The following is a 15,582-nucleotide window of genomic DNA, read 5'->3' on the forward strand; positions in this document are numbered from 1 at the left end:
AAGCTAATAGCATTGAGAAAAGTAAATTTCCTTTGTTTTCCTTTACACATTGATATTAACTTTTCTGCTTGGCATTGTGTTATCTATAAGTGCCAGAGCTGTCAAGGGTCGTAAATTCATGGGATATCCTCCCATGCATTGAAATGTAAACTTGTTGGCCAATCAGACCCTCGGCATTGGTCAGGTGGATTTAAAAACAATGTGCTTATATACAATTTAGGGATGTGTTAGGAGTCTTCAAGGTAAATGTTTAAATGAATGATAAAAAAGTTATAAACAAGAGCTGTACCTACTTTGATATCGCTAAACGCAGCTTTATAAATGGGGGGGACCTTTACAATAAAAGAAAAGTTTGTTATAATTTAGTACATAAGAGGAAAAACGGGAGCTGGGAACTCAGAGCAGTAAAAATAGGTATTTCACTATTATCATGGTATGGATGGTAATATCTTATTTTTCAAACAGACTGCGAATAAAATAATGTTGGTTGGTAGATAAAGATGTGCTATAACTTGACGCTGAATTTCAGCTTGCCCTCTGGTTGACCAGCCAGAATCTGAATAGATTCTAGTAGAAGAGCAGTTCCTCAGTTCCAGGAAGGCAGAGTCAGGTTTTAGTTTCCTAGTGATAGGAAAAGTCTATTGAAATGAGTATACCGGGGATAGCAGATTCACCCTTTTGCCCATGTTGGAATTTAAAGGTTCAGCTTAAAGGTTAGCTTAAAGGTTATCTTCAGCATCTAGCTATGGTAAAATCCTTTGGATTATTTTAGAAGCACCGGGGTAATGTTTCAGGCTTGCTACTTCCTTTCTGTTGCTAGGCGCTTACACCTTCCTTCCCAACAGAGGCTGTAAAGTGCCTCCGCCGCCGCCGCCGCCGCCATAGGGTTTGCCACACAGTCTGCTCAGCTCCAGGGAAATGGTGGGATTGATGGTCTCTCCTGGAAAACCTTTCATCACAGAGATTCATCTCAGGTTGTATTTTTAAGAAAGCTGAAAAAGAAAGCTATTAGCTTTTTTAAACTCTTAATTCAGAATCCAAATATCTTCTGATTGACTAATTTTACACCCTTTTATTTTTTTCAAACTAACTACTGAGTAGCTTAACAGAGGCCTTCCAGCCTCTGTACCCTGTGGCCAGAGGATTTGCCTCCAGTCTTCTTATCCTCCCTGTTATCTGTATAAACAACTACTGACTGAAGGCAGGCTCATCAGAGAGGGGAGGTGTTCGTGTCTGAGCTTTTAAATTCTGGAAATGAAGGGATTGTTTATCTAGAGAAGACTTACATTTGTTTGCTCTGAGTATGAAATAATACCTATTATTTTTTATTAAAATACCCAGGGAGGTTATAGAAATCATAAAAGACAGTTTGATTACAATCCTAAAATTCTCAAAGGCATGTGCTTTTCTAGACCTCTGTATTAAAGAAATGAAGCAAATCTGATTTAGTGTGAAAGAAAAAGGCGTATCCAGCCTCTCTCTGCTTGTTATTAGCTTTAGGTTGTATCTTTCATTGGTATTTGAACAGAATGGAAATTTAAATAGGCATATGTCTTTGCTTATCAAGGTATTAAAATAAGAATAAAACTACAAATAATTTACCTAGGAGAACTAGATTCTGCATAGGTTAATACTGACAGCAATAAGTGTTTTGTTAGTGATGGGCAAGAAACTAAGAGGTGTTTTAAATGAGAAGATTTAGATAGAAGTCAGCATGTGTGTGAATCTTTGCATTTGTATTTTGACTGAGAAGTATCAGCTAGCATGGAATTACCTTTGTCTCAAGACTTTCTGTGTAACTTAGAGCTGGTATGAGTCAAATACAGAATATAGATAGTAGTATATAATTAGGGATACTTGTTTTGCAGATGATCCTTTCAGGGCTTTTTTTTAAGATTTTAGACCAGGATACTCAGACCTAAAGGCTTTGAAGGTTTACTTGCTTTTTCTTCTCTAGGTGTTGTCTTTTTTTGGCTGCTGCTGGGAGATTGGACATTTTGTAAAAGCATTGTTTCTTTGAGTAAATATAATCTGAATTCTTAATAAGTAGTTTACAGATGATCTTGTGGAATATGTCTTCTTGATTTGGGAATTTCCTATGCTGAATTGCCTTTTAGTGATGGGCCTCCAAAAGCTCTACTAATCTAATTTATGGGCATATATTAAATATACTTTTAGAGAAACTAGCTATTCAGTTACTGAGATAAGTAAGCAGTCCAGAGGCAACAAATGAGAAACTTTACCTAGTGTTGTGCTTGGTAGCAAGCCCAAGGCACATAAGGTCTGCTTTATTTGTTATCGCTGCCATATTCTTTTCTTTTTCCTCATCATTTCTTACCTTGCCCCAACACACTGAAAAGTAGTTTACATAATGTTTGCTCCAGCAGTTCTTGGGCTTATGTACAATGGGATCAGAACGGTAAGTCAGGCTAGCAGAATGCAGTAGAGTCTGGAGGCTTGAACTCTGAGTTGAAGAGATCATATGGGACTAAATTGGGAAGGGTTGGTCTTGGGATAGTTAAGTAGAGAGAGAAATAAATAAATAGATATACTAATGATAATATTCTATACTATCTAATATTCTAAACTAAGGGGATGATATTCCCCTTTTGTTTTCACTTGTGTTGCCTCAGTATTTTTTTCAGGAAACATCCACAATGTCTATTGATATTTGAACCAGAAGTATGCACTAGTTCTTGACATGCCACCTTTCTTATTTGATGGAGATTGCAATTATACAACTTTGGGAAAAAGTTGAAAACTTTTTTCCAAACAAATAGCACTATTGAGATTGTGTTAAATAAGAACCTTTTTACCTATGGGAAATGACAGTACAAACCTTTTTGAAGGCCATTTAGCAATGTACATGAGGCTTAAACTATTAGTGTCTTTTGACGTAGGAATTCTACATCTGAGATTTTATTATAAGGAAATAATCATAAATATAGAGAAGGCCTTTTGAGAAGTAGAGTTTATCAAAATACTATTTATAATAAAACAATGAGAAACAATATAAATGTCTTACTATTAAGAAATGGTCAAAAAAACCCCAGTCAACCAATTATTGTGTTGCCATTGAGAGTGATTGCTAGAAATATAAAATAACAAGAAAGATGCTTTTGATATACTGTTCATTGGTGATGTAGTGTTCAGCATTGTCTATCAATATGATTATAAATTGGTAAAATATACCTATGTTTGGAAGAATTAAGTATATTAAAATGTAAATAGTGCTTTATTTTTGAATGATGAAACTGATTTTTATTTTCTTTTATAGCAGTTTCAAAATTTTCTTTAATGATCATACACTACTTATACAGTAGGGAAAAAGAATGTAATTCTCCTACCTTTCCATTAAAAATACTACTTTCCTTACAGATTTAAACAGCAATAGTAAAAGTCAGTGTGCACGCATTGAACTTTTGCAAAAGAACATTGCGCATCATGGATTCTCTACTAGAAGAATTTTTTATGAGGTAAGGGATGGATTGACAAAAGCCAACTGCATTTGTTGTATTCCAAAGATATATCAATGATCTCTTCCATATAATTTTGGGAAGCTAGTTTGAATGAGATACCCTTATACTTCAGTTCTGATTAGTGGAGGATGTAGGCTGGGTGAAATACAATTTTAGAAAAAATTTTTAAGGACCACACCCTAGCTGAAGAGCTAAGAATTGAAAAATGTACCACAGCCTGTCATATTCGGGGCATCTCAACAGAGTAATATTTTATTTATCATTTAACAAGCACTTACAGAGATTTACTTTTTCCCAAGCATTTTTAAAAGTACTTTTACCAATGTTAACTCATATAAACCTCATAACAACTCTATGAGGTAGATACTATTATTACCCTCATTTTATAGAAGGGAACCTAAGCATAACACAGAAGACTCTACTGAAGGATTCAGCTGGGTCCAGGCCAAAAGTGCATCTGTCTCCTCCAATCAGGGCAAGTTCAGCCTGCCATACCTCTCCTGTATAATACTAAACAATAGCTTAGTATTGGAGATCTCCCTCCCATCTATAGCTATCTCATATAGTAAGCAATATGACCTTTATTTTACAAGCATTTACTGACCTCCTTGGTATTTAGGGAATAAAGACCAAATAAAATTTGTGTGGTTAGAATTATAATATAGTAGGAATATATTTAAAAAGTTATTTTACATTTAGGCAAAATGCATACACAAGTGTTATATTAGAGATGTTGAACCTATATATAGAAAGGAACAATAATTTTTGAACTGGGGTGGAGTAGGTTTTCACAAGGTGATTTTTCAATGGCACTTTAATGGATAAGAAGTATTTTGATGAGTGTAAAAGCAGAGCAAATAGGAGGTCATTTGGCTAAAGAAATGGTAAGAAAAAGTACTTAAGACAAATTTTGGGGGAGCATTTTGACTGTCCTGCTAAGGGGTTTAGCTTTATTTTGTGCAGAGCCATTGGCGTTTTAAGAGCAGAAATGAAATCTTACACTATATTTTGGAAAAACTACCTCTCTTGATAGTGGAAAGAAATGGGATGACAAAATACACTTGTAATTGCTGAGGAAGAAGCTGATAGAAGCTTGTAATAGTAAGAATAGGAAATGCTAGTAAGAAAGGAGGGATTTATAAATTAGAACTAACAGAATTCTGTGACTACTTAAATATGAGAAAAGGGAAAAGAGAAGTAAAGATGGCTCAAAGGTTTCTAATAACCAGAAGGAAATTGTACCATTAACTAAGATGGTATGTGTGAGAAACAGAGAGGACGGATTATGAGTTCAGTTTTGGACATGAAGAGATTGAGTTCCTGCTAAGATATTTGTTCTTTAAAAATATATTTTATTGATTATGCTATTACAGTTGTCCCATTTTTCCTCCTCTTTATTCCTCTCCACCCTGTATCCCCCTCCTACCATCTTTCCCCCACCTCAGTTCATGTCCATGGGTCATACATACAAATTCTTTGGCTTCTCCATTTCCCATACTATTTTTAACCTCCCCCTGTCTATTTTCTACCTACCATTTATGCTTCTTATTCCCTGTACTTTTCCCCCCATTCTCTCCTCTCCCCTTCCCTGCTGATAACCCTCCATGTGATCTCCATTCTCGTTCTAATTGTTTGCTTAGTTCCCTTTTTCTTTTAAGGTTTGGTCCATTGATAGTTGTGAGTTTGTTGTCATTTTACTGTTCATATTTTTTATCTTCTTTTTCTTAGATAAATCCCTTTAACGTTTCATGTAATAAGGGCTTGGTGATGATGAACTCCTTTAACTTGACCTTATCTGGGAAACACTTTGTCTGCCTTTCCATTCTAAATGACAGATAGAGTCTGTCAAATGACTCTTTGCTGGATAGAGTAATCTTGGATGTAGATCCTTGCCTTTCATGACTTGGAATACTTCTTCTAGCCCCTTCTTGCCTATGAGGTTTCTTTTGAGAAATCAGCTGATAGCCTTATGGGCAGTCCTTTGTAAGTAACTGACTCCTTTTCTCTTGCTGTTTTTAAGATTCTCTCCTTATCTTTAACCTTGGGTAATGTAATTCTGATGTGCCTTGGTGTGTGCTTCCTCGGGTCCAACTTGTTTGGGACTGTCTGAGCTTCCTGGACTTCCTGGAAGTCTGTTTTCTTTGCCAGATTGGGGAAGTTCTCCTTCATTATATTTTCAAATAAGTTTTCAATTTCTTGCTTTTCCTCTTCTCCTTCTGATACCCCTATGATTCAGATGTTGGAATGTTTAAAGTTGTTACTGAGGTTACTAAGCCTCTTATAATTTTTTTTGAATTCTTATTTCTTCATTCTGTTTTGGTTGAATGTTTATTTCTTCCTTCTGCTCCAAAGCATTGATTTGATTCCCAGTTTTCTTCCCTTCACTCTTAGTTCCCTGTACATTTTCCTTTATTTCACTTTTCATAGCTTCACTTTTTCCTCTGTTTTGCTAACGTGGTCAACCATTTCTTTGAGAATCCTGATCATCAGTGTGCAGGGCCTTAGGTATTTGCAGCAGAGGTGGGGCAACAGTCTTTTAACAGTATTTGACACAGTATTTACATTTCTGAAGCTTTCAGACAAAATTTCACTTGAGTTTTTACTATGAAATTTAATTGTGTTTTTTGTAAGGAGATGCGCTGGATATGCCTTTCTTTTTTTATTTAAAATAGGGATTCTCCAGTGGAGGAGCAGACTAAGGAGAAGATTGAGAATAAGGTAGAAAAATCAGTGGATCAACTGGTAAGAGAAGATTTAATTTTCACTGTTAGTTAATTAGTGACTGATTATATAATACTAAATATAATTAGGTTAATTATTTTAAATTTGGGAGGTAAGTTCACATTTGTACCTTAATAAGTAAAACTATGGTCAATTAATTAAAGCTTTTAATTGACACCTATGTCTGAAAGTTATCATTATACGTACCAATCCTCACTGTAAGGTAAAATTAATAGACAGTTGAATTGACTTGCTCAGAAACATCCCAATAGTCAGTTTTAAGGCATCTCTTATTTATCTTTTAAAAGCAAAATTCAAGCAAAGTAAAAACGATATACATACCAAGAAAAAAAATACACGTACACAGAATTTTATTTAGTGAGAAATTCACTGAGTTGTTGCTGAAGTTAATTATTTTCCTTGTTTTTGTCATTTTTACTGTTAGAATGTTCAATACTCAATGACTGAAAAGAAATTATACATTAAGGCTTTTATTGCCAGTGATAATATACTTTATGGTTGATTAAATAGGAATATCACATGTGTATATTTAATGAAGTCTAGATGAAAAGGTATTGTTAGGTTTTGCTCAAGCAATTTTTACCTTCCACATAGTTTTATATAATGATTGTTATCTACTTAATAATGTTTATAAAGTTTATTCAGTAACTTATGAAGAGAAAATATATAAACATAAAATGACCAGAGTATTTACTTGCATTAAGTTATCACTATAAAAATTTTTGCAGAGTAAACACAATATATGCAAATATACATAGGGATGCACAGTTGAACCAGGGCGGCTAGATTCAGAAAAGGCATTTCAAGGTACAGACTTGGAATACGGGAAGCAAGAGAGGTAGGAACTTTGACCTGAATTTGGTTTAGCTGCTAAATCAATTTTGCAAAAATGAAGTGAGCATCAAATATGTTGACAACTGCTTTATTGGAAGATGGTGGCAAGGTAGGTGGGGGCTGAACCAACTTGCTGGTACACCCAACTGGAACACCTAGCCGATCTGAGGAACAGAGTGAACAGCCACTGGAATCCCAGATTATATGAAGTTTGGAAGCCAAAATTGTAGAGGATGTTGAAAAACAGACGGTAAGGAGATTGCATTGGGATGGTAAGGTGCCTGGGACCAGGCACGGGGACCAAGGCTCTGGCCTGGCACCAGGGTCAGTGACTGCTGCAGGAGCTTTAGAGGAGAGCCCAATTATCGTTTGTAACTCTGCAGCTCCCTCCCCTACCAGAGCAAGGAAGGGAACCTCGCACCAGGAGACACCTGGACACTTGACGTTGCTGGCGGGAATAAAAATAAAGTGGAAGATGCACAGAGACAGTGTTCCCCCACTGGGACTGTGGTCTCAGGCTAGGACGCTACCAGAGAAATTATGGAGCTGGATGACACCTGGAGAAGGGAAAAAATTTGGATTGTGAGGAATCCTAACCCAGATGGTCTCCACACTGGTCAGAGATTTGGGCTTTGTGAAAAGCCAGGCACTTGTTAAGAATGGCAGGCTTAAACAAGAGGAATTTACTAAAAAAAAAAAAAAAGTCAGCTGCTGTATAAGGAACCCTTGTGCAGCGGCTGGACCAGCAAAGAGGGAGGAGGAGAGGTGCAATTTGCACCAAACCAGGGCACCTCATGGACTGACCAAAGTGGAGCAGCAGGGGCTCAGAGGGATAGTAGTCACCAGAGATACTTAATCTAATAGGGGAACTAAACCACCTAGAAGGGACTTTGAGAGTGTGCAGCACCCAGGCCAGCAAAGAGAGAGGAGGTGGGGTGCAAGTTGCTTCTAATCAGGCACCTCCAGGCAGCACAACTGATGGATTAAAATTGCCAGCCTGGTGCACATGGACAGTGAGGGCTCAGAAGTGCACAGAGGACCTGGGCTGGAGGCTGGGCACCTGAGAATATTGTAGCCTAGACCTAGCCCCATCCTAGCAAAACCACAGGTCGGGAGAAAAGTAAAGCCCAGCTCCCCTCTGTCTGCAGCAGCCAGGAAGACTAGCAGAAGTCGCATAGCAGGGTTAAATTCAGCAGGAATCTTTTTTTTTCTTTTCCCAAGTGTGAGACAATAAGGCCTGGAGCTGTGAAAGAACCAAAGATAGATCTAGAGAGGGATCACAAGGCTAACACCAAAAACTGAGAAACTGAGACAAATTTCACCTTGCTATCCTATAGAACTTACATGTTATTGTTTATGTTTATTGTTATTATTTTTCAATATTTTTATTTCTTTTATTTGATTATATTTTTTTATTTCTCCTCTGTCTGTTTAGTTTTCTTTGTTTTATGTTTATTTAATTGCATTGTGTGACTGGTTTTCCTTGTTCTTTCTTTCAGATTGCATTTTACTTTTTCTTCTTTCAATTCACTGGTATTTCAGTAATACACTACTCTTGGTCTTTTACTTTGTTCCTTTCATTCAGACCATATATTTCTTGTCATATTATTGTTCTTCCAATATTATTGTAAATAATTGTTGTTCTATATTATTGTAAATACTGTACAGCACTCCTCTCTGATCTTGGTTCATTTCATTATCTTCCTGAGCTTCAATACTGTTGTGGTTGACTCTGTTCTCTACCACACCACACCTAGTTTGTATCCTTTGCTCCCACTGTATCTTACTATCTAACCTTGCACATGTGCTCTGTTTTCTGGATTCAGCTCACATACTTTCTCCCCTCTAATCAGAGTCTTATCTTTTTTTCACCTTTATCAAAGTGTCTAATTGGGTGAAATATCATGGTTATTACTGTGCTTCTCAAAAGGATCTCCAATCTGTTTTATACTTGTTGGTATTTTAAATCCCATAGAATACTCTCCCACTGTCTTAATCCATTTTGCCTTCACCCTGCCACTAATCACATACAAGATAAAGTGGGAGTTATGAACACAAGTGAACCTGCTGGAGGAGAGAACCCACCAACAAAGGAACCACCAACAGGTAAAACCCAAGTACAATGAGAGAGCTCACACAAGTAGAAGAAAGAGCAACCCTAGACTATCCAGACAAGGAGATCAAAGAGACAACACCACTGAATCCCACAGAACTACTACCATAGAATTTCACCCTATAAAGACAGCTAACAAAGCAGAGCATCAGGAAGTGCAGAAGCAAACAAAAAGAGTCACCTAAATGGGGAGACAAAGAAAAAACCTGCAATAAAAAGGAATGGATGACTCCCCACTAAAAGAGCTAAATGTAATGGAGGCAAGCAAACTAGCAGATATAGAATTTAAAAGAATGGTTATAAGGATGCTCAAGGAATTCACAGACAACTACAAGGAGCTGAGTGAGAACTACAACAGTATGAAAAAGGAAATAGAAACTATAAACATGAACCAGGAAAAAATGAAGAATACAATTTCTGAAATAAAAAGCACACTAGAAGGAATTACAAGCCGGCTGGATGAAACAGAGAACCAAATTAGTGAGCTGGAAGACAAGGTAGAAAGAAACACCTCAGTAGAGCAGCTGCCCTAAAAAAGATAAAAAAAAAATATGAAGATAGCTTAAAGAAACTCCAAGACAATATGAAATGCAACAACATTTGAATCATAGGAATATCAGAAAGAGAAGAAGAGTAAGGGATAGAAACCGTGTTTGAAAAAACATGGTTTTTGAAACAATTTTTTTGAAAAAATATTCTGTCATATTTAAAAAAAATGACAGAAAACTATCCGAACATGGAGAGGGGAAAAACAATGCAAGTTCAGGAAGTTTAGAGGATTCCAATCAATATGAACCTAAAGAGGTCCATACTACAAGACACATCATAATTAAAATGCCACAATCTAAAGACAAAGAGAGAATATTAAAAGCAGCCAGGGATAAACCAGAAGTAACATAAAAGGGGAGCTCTGATAAGGCTAGCAGCTGATTTCTCAACAGACACACTTCAGGCCAGAAGAGAACAGCAAAAAATATTCCAAGTAATGAAAAGCCAATGCCTGCAATCAAGACTACTCTACCCAGTGAGGTTCTCAATTAAAATGGAAGGTGAAATAAAGAGTTTCTTAGACAAAAGAAGGCTGAAAGAATAGACTTCCACTAACTAGCACTGCAAGGTATTTTAAAAGGGCTGCTATAAGAAGAGGAAGGAAAAGAGTGAGAGAGAGAGAGAGATAGGAACACAGGTATAAAGGGGGGAAAAGGAATAAATACTTGTCAATAATAACTTTAAATGTAAATGGATTAAATGCTCCAATCAAAAGACATACAGTAGCTGAGTGAATAAGAAAACATGGCCCACACATATGCTGCCTACAAGAGACCCAACTCATAAAAAAAGACCTACACAGACTAAAAGTGAAGTGTTGGAAACAAATATTCCAAGCAAATGGATAAGAAAAAAAAGGTGGAGTAGTAATACTTATGTCAGACAAAATAGACTTCAAAACAAAAGTCATAAAGAAAGACACTGAAGAATCCATCAAGAAGACATAAACATTGTAAGCATATATGCATCCAACATAGGAGCATCCAAATATGTAAGGAAAATCTTGGAGGACTTCAAGAAAGTTATAGGCAGCAACACAATTGTAGTAGGAGATTTTAACACTCCACTGTAAAAAATGGGTAGACCTTCCAAACAAAATATCAACAAGGATATTGTGGCATTGAACAATGCCCTAGATCCAATGGACTTAATAGTATATATATATATACTATTAGATATAGTATATACTAGTATATACTATATACTATTATATATACTATTATATAGTATATATAATAGTATATACTAATTAAAATAATAATTATATATAGTAAAGTAAATAATAATTATATATAGTATATATAATAGTATGGTATATACTATACTATTATATAGTATATATAAATATACTATATTTATATATATATAAACTTTCATCCCCAAAAAGCAAAGTACACATTTTTTTTCAAATGCACATGGAACATTTTCAAAGATAGACCACATAATAGGACACAAAACCAACCTCAACAAATTCAAGAAAATTGAAATCATATCAAGCATTTTCTCTGACCACAAGGGACTGAAATTATAAACTAACCTCAAAGGAAAAACTCAAAGACACTCAAATTTATGGAGATTGAATAGTATGCTATTAAACAATGAATGGTTTAATAATGAGATCAGGAAGAAATCAAAAAGTTTCTGGAAACAAATGAAAATGAACACACAACAGTCCAAAACTTATGGGACACAGCAAATGCAGTCCTGAGAGGGAAGTTCATAGCATTACAGGCCTACATAAAAAGGTAGAAACATTTTAAATAAATAACCTAACCATGCTTCTACAAGAACTGGAGGAACAAAAACAAACAAAGCCCAGATCAAGTAGAAGGAAAGAAATAACCAAGATCAGAGCAGAATTAAATGACATAGAGACTAAAACAACAATCCAAAGGATCAATAAATCCAGGAGTGGGTCTCTGAAAAGAGAAACAAAATTGACAAGCTTTTAAGCAGACTCATTAAGAAAAAGAGAGAGGACACAAATAAACAAAATCAGAAATGAAAGAGGAGAGACTAAAACTAATACCACAGGGATACAAAGGACTGTAAGAAATTACTACGAACAACTATATGTCAAGAAATTTGAAAACCTAAGTGAAATGGACAAATTTCTAGAAAAATGTAATCTCCCAAAACTGAGTGAAGAAGAAGCAGAAAGCCTGAAGAGACCAATAACAGCTGATGAAATTGAAGCACTAATCAAAAACCTCCTGGCACACAAAAGCCCTGGACTAGATAGTTTCACAGGAGAATTTTACAAAGTATTTATGGAAGAGCTAACCCCTATCCTTTTCAGACTATTCCAAAAAATCCAAGAAGAGGGAAGATTCCCAAACTGTTTTTACAAAGCCAGCATTATCCTAATTCCAAAACCAGATAAAGACACAACAAAGAAAGAAAACTACAGGCCAGTATTGCTGATGAACATAGATGCTAAAATCCTCAACAAAATATTGGCAAAGCAAATCCAACAGTACATTAAAAAGATCATACACCATGATCAGTAGGATTCATCCCAGAGATGCAAGGATGTACAACATTCACAAACCAATAAACATAATACATCACATAAACAAAAAGAAAGACAAAAATTACATGATCATTTTAATAGGTGCAGAAAAATCATTTGATAAGGTACAGCACCCATTTATGATAAAAACACTTAGCAAAGTGGGAGTAGAGGGAGCATACCTGAACATGATAAAGGCTATATATGAGAAACCTACAGCCAACATCATACTCAACAGGCAAAAACTAAAAGCTTTCCCATTAAGATCAGGAAGAAGACAAGGATGTCCACTTTCACCACTTCTATTCAATATAGTATTGGAAGTCCTTGCCTCAGCAATCAGACAAGAGAGAAATAAAAGGCATCCAAATTGGAAAGAAGGAATTATAACTGTCACCGTTTGCAGATAATATGATAATGTACATAGAAAATCTTATAGACTCCACCAAAAAACTGCCTGACCTAATAAGTGAATTTGTCAAAATAGCTGAGGTCAAAGTCAATATTCAGAAATCAAAGGCATTTTTGTATACCAACAATGAAAGATCAGAATCAAAAAACAGGAAAAAAGTCCCGTTTGCTATATCAAGAAGAAAAATAAAGTACCAGGAATAAACCTAACCAAGGAAGTGAAAGACCTGTACTCAGAAAACTACACAACACTGAAGAAAGAAATTAAGGAGGACATAAATAAATGGAAACATATACTGTTTTCATGGATTGGAACAATTAACATCATCAACATGTCCATATTACCCAAAGCAATTTATAGATTTAACACAATCCCTATTAAAATACCAATGATGTATTTCACAGATATAGAACAAACATTTCAAAAATGTATACGGAACTGTAAACAACCCCAAAAGCTTTGGCAATTTTGAGAAAGAAGAACAAAGTAGGAGGGATCACAATATCTCATATCAAACTATATTACAAGTAATATACTTGTATTCAAAATACAAGTAATTTGTAATTTGATTACCACTGTAATCAAAATAACATGGTACTTGAATAAGAAAAGACACATAGACCAATGGAACAGCATAGAGAGCCCAGAAATAAACCCAAGTCTCTATGGTCAGTTAATATTTGGCAAAGGGGGCAAGAGTGTAAAATGGAGTAAAAATAGCCTCTTCAACAAATGATGCTGGGAGATATGGACAACTACATGCAAAAAATTGAAATTCGATCACCAACTTACACCATACACAAAAATAAATTCAAGGTGGATAAAAGACTTAAAAATAAGTCGTGACACCATAAAAGTCCTACAGAAGAACACAGGCAGGAAAATCTCAGATATTCCACATAGCAATATTTTTACCCATTTATCCCCTAGAGCAAGAGATGTAAAGGAGAGAATAAACATATGAGTTCTCATGATAATAAAAAGCTTCTGCATGGCTAAAGAAAACAGCATTAAAATGAAGAGATAACCAGCCATATGGGAAAACATATTTGCCAATGATACCTTAGGCAAGGGTTTGATCTCCAAAATATGTAAAGAACACACGTGACTCCACTCTAGGAAGACAAACAATCGAATTTAAAAAAGGGCAAAGGACTTGAACAGACACTTCTCTAAGGACATACAAAGTGCCCAGAGACATATGAAAAGATGCTCAGCATCACTAGCCATCAGAAAGATGCAAATTAAAACCACAATGAGATACCACTTCACACCAGTCAGAATGACCATCATAAACAAATCAACAAACAAGTGTTAGTTTGTGGAGAAAAGGGAGCCCTAGTACACTGTTGGTAGGAATGCAGACTGGTGCAGCCACTGTGGCAAATAGTATGGAATTGCAACTGCCTTTTGACCCAGCAATACCACTGTTAGGATTATACCCTAAGGATCCTGAAACACCAATTCAAACCTGAACCTATGCACCTGAATGTTCATAGCAGCAGAATTTACAATAGTCAAGTGCTGGAAGCAACCTAAGTGCCCACCAGTAAATGAGTGGACCAAAAAAATGTGGTACATTTACACAATGGAATACTATGCAGCAGAAAGAAAGAAGGAGCTCCTATTCTTCGTGACAGCATGGATGGAACTAGAAAGCCTTATGCTATGTCAAGTAAGCCATGCAGTGAAAGACAAATATCACATGATCTCACCTATAAGTGGAACCTAATCAACAGAACAGAAAAGTAAACAAAATACAACCAGAGAAATAGAAATAAAGAACAAACTGACAGCAGAGAGGAGGAGGGAGAGGGATAATAGGGGAAGGGGTATCAAGGAGCATGTATAAAGAACACATGGACAAAGCTAAAGGGGGATAGGTTCGAGGGTGGGAGGTGGGGATGGGTGGATTGGGGGTGCGTGGTGGGGTAAGAATGGAGATAACTGTACTTGAACAACAATTAAATAAATAAATAAGGAAAAATATTTTGACAACTAACGTAATAAAAATTGTAATTATAAGATATATTTAATAAGCATGATGCTTATAGCATCCCATTGAAAAAAATTTATTTATGTCATAATCTTGCTTGTGTATCAAGTTAGTAATTAGGGCTAGATGATTCCGTGGTGACTTTTGATTGCAGAATTGACCTTTAGTTTGAAATATATGCACTACTGGTAGTCATTCTTTATCAGGGCTTGTCCTAGTGACTTTATGGAAGTTATTTTTTTTAACTTTATGAAAAATTTCAAACCCACCAAAAAGTTGCAAGAATAGTACAACATACACTTATACACCCTTCACTGAGAAAAGTGTTTTCTACATTTTTGGATATGATTTTCTTATAATGAAGTACTATAAAGTATAAGATGTATTCGTTGGATATTGTTGAAGATGGATGAATCTGAATTGAAGACTCCAACTCAGAAGGGATGAGTGGACAAATAGTTCTGCAATGGATTTTATTGGCTCCTAGTTATAGTCAGAGTCACCCGACACCAGGGCATTTTCAGTGACTCAGGCCCTCTGTGGCCTCTGCAGTAATAAGCTGTTCTGATATTCAGAGATCAGCAGAAAAATATTTATACTTTCAGAATTTCAGCAGGGTATCTTATTAAGGTTGAAGGAAGGCCATCATTCATCTGCTCTGGGACCCTTAATCATTTCTATTGCCCACCCATTCCTCACAACTAATGTAAAAACCACTATTAGAAATTGTTTTCATATTATGAGTAAAAGAATTTAATATTTTAAAGTTAGCATTTATTATGCTTTAAATGGAACAATTCAGTGCATACTTGGTAATTCTCAAGAGCAACTGTTTTTCAAGGCCTCACTCACATTTAAGCCTAACATTGTTTATGTTTCCTATCCCACCACTCTGCAACAAAAAAAGGTGTCATTATTCCCATCTTTGAATTTCTACTTTGTTTA

General features: G+C 35.7%; 1 protein-coding gene across 1 annotated transcript in view; it reads left to right on the plus strand.

Moving 5' to 3' along the window:
- The first annotated feature begins 883 nt into the window (after positions 1-883).
- Positions 884-15,582, plus strand: part of DZIP3 (DAZ interacting zinc finger protein 3) — a 107,752-nt gene continuing 93,053 nt past the window's right edge. The window contains exons 1-3 of the mRNA XM_045851904.1: positions 884-974; positions 3,379-3,476; positions 6,152-6,221. Of these exons, the coding sequence (XP_045707860.1) occupies positions 3,445-3,476; positions 6,152-6,221 (102 nt within the window). The 5' untranslated portion in view covers positions 884-974; positions 3,379-3,444. The remainder of the gene's footprint in view (positions 975-3,378; positions 3,477-6,151; positions 6,222-15,582) is intronic.

Source organism: Phyllostomus hastatus, unplaced genomic scaffold, assembly GCF_019186645.2.
Source record: "Phyllostomus hastatus isolate PE091 unplaced genomic scaffold, TTU_PhHast_1.1 phas_contig_86, whole genome shotgun sequence".
Classification (NCBI taxonomy): Eukaryota; Metazoa; Chordata; class Mammalia; order Chiroptera; family Phyllostomidae; genus Phyllostomus; species Phyllostomus hastatus.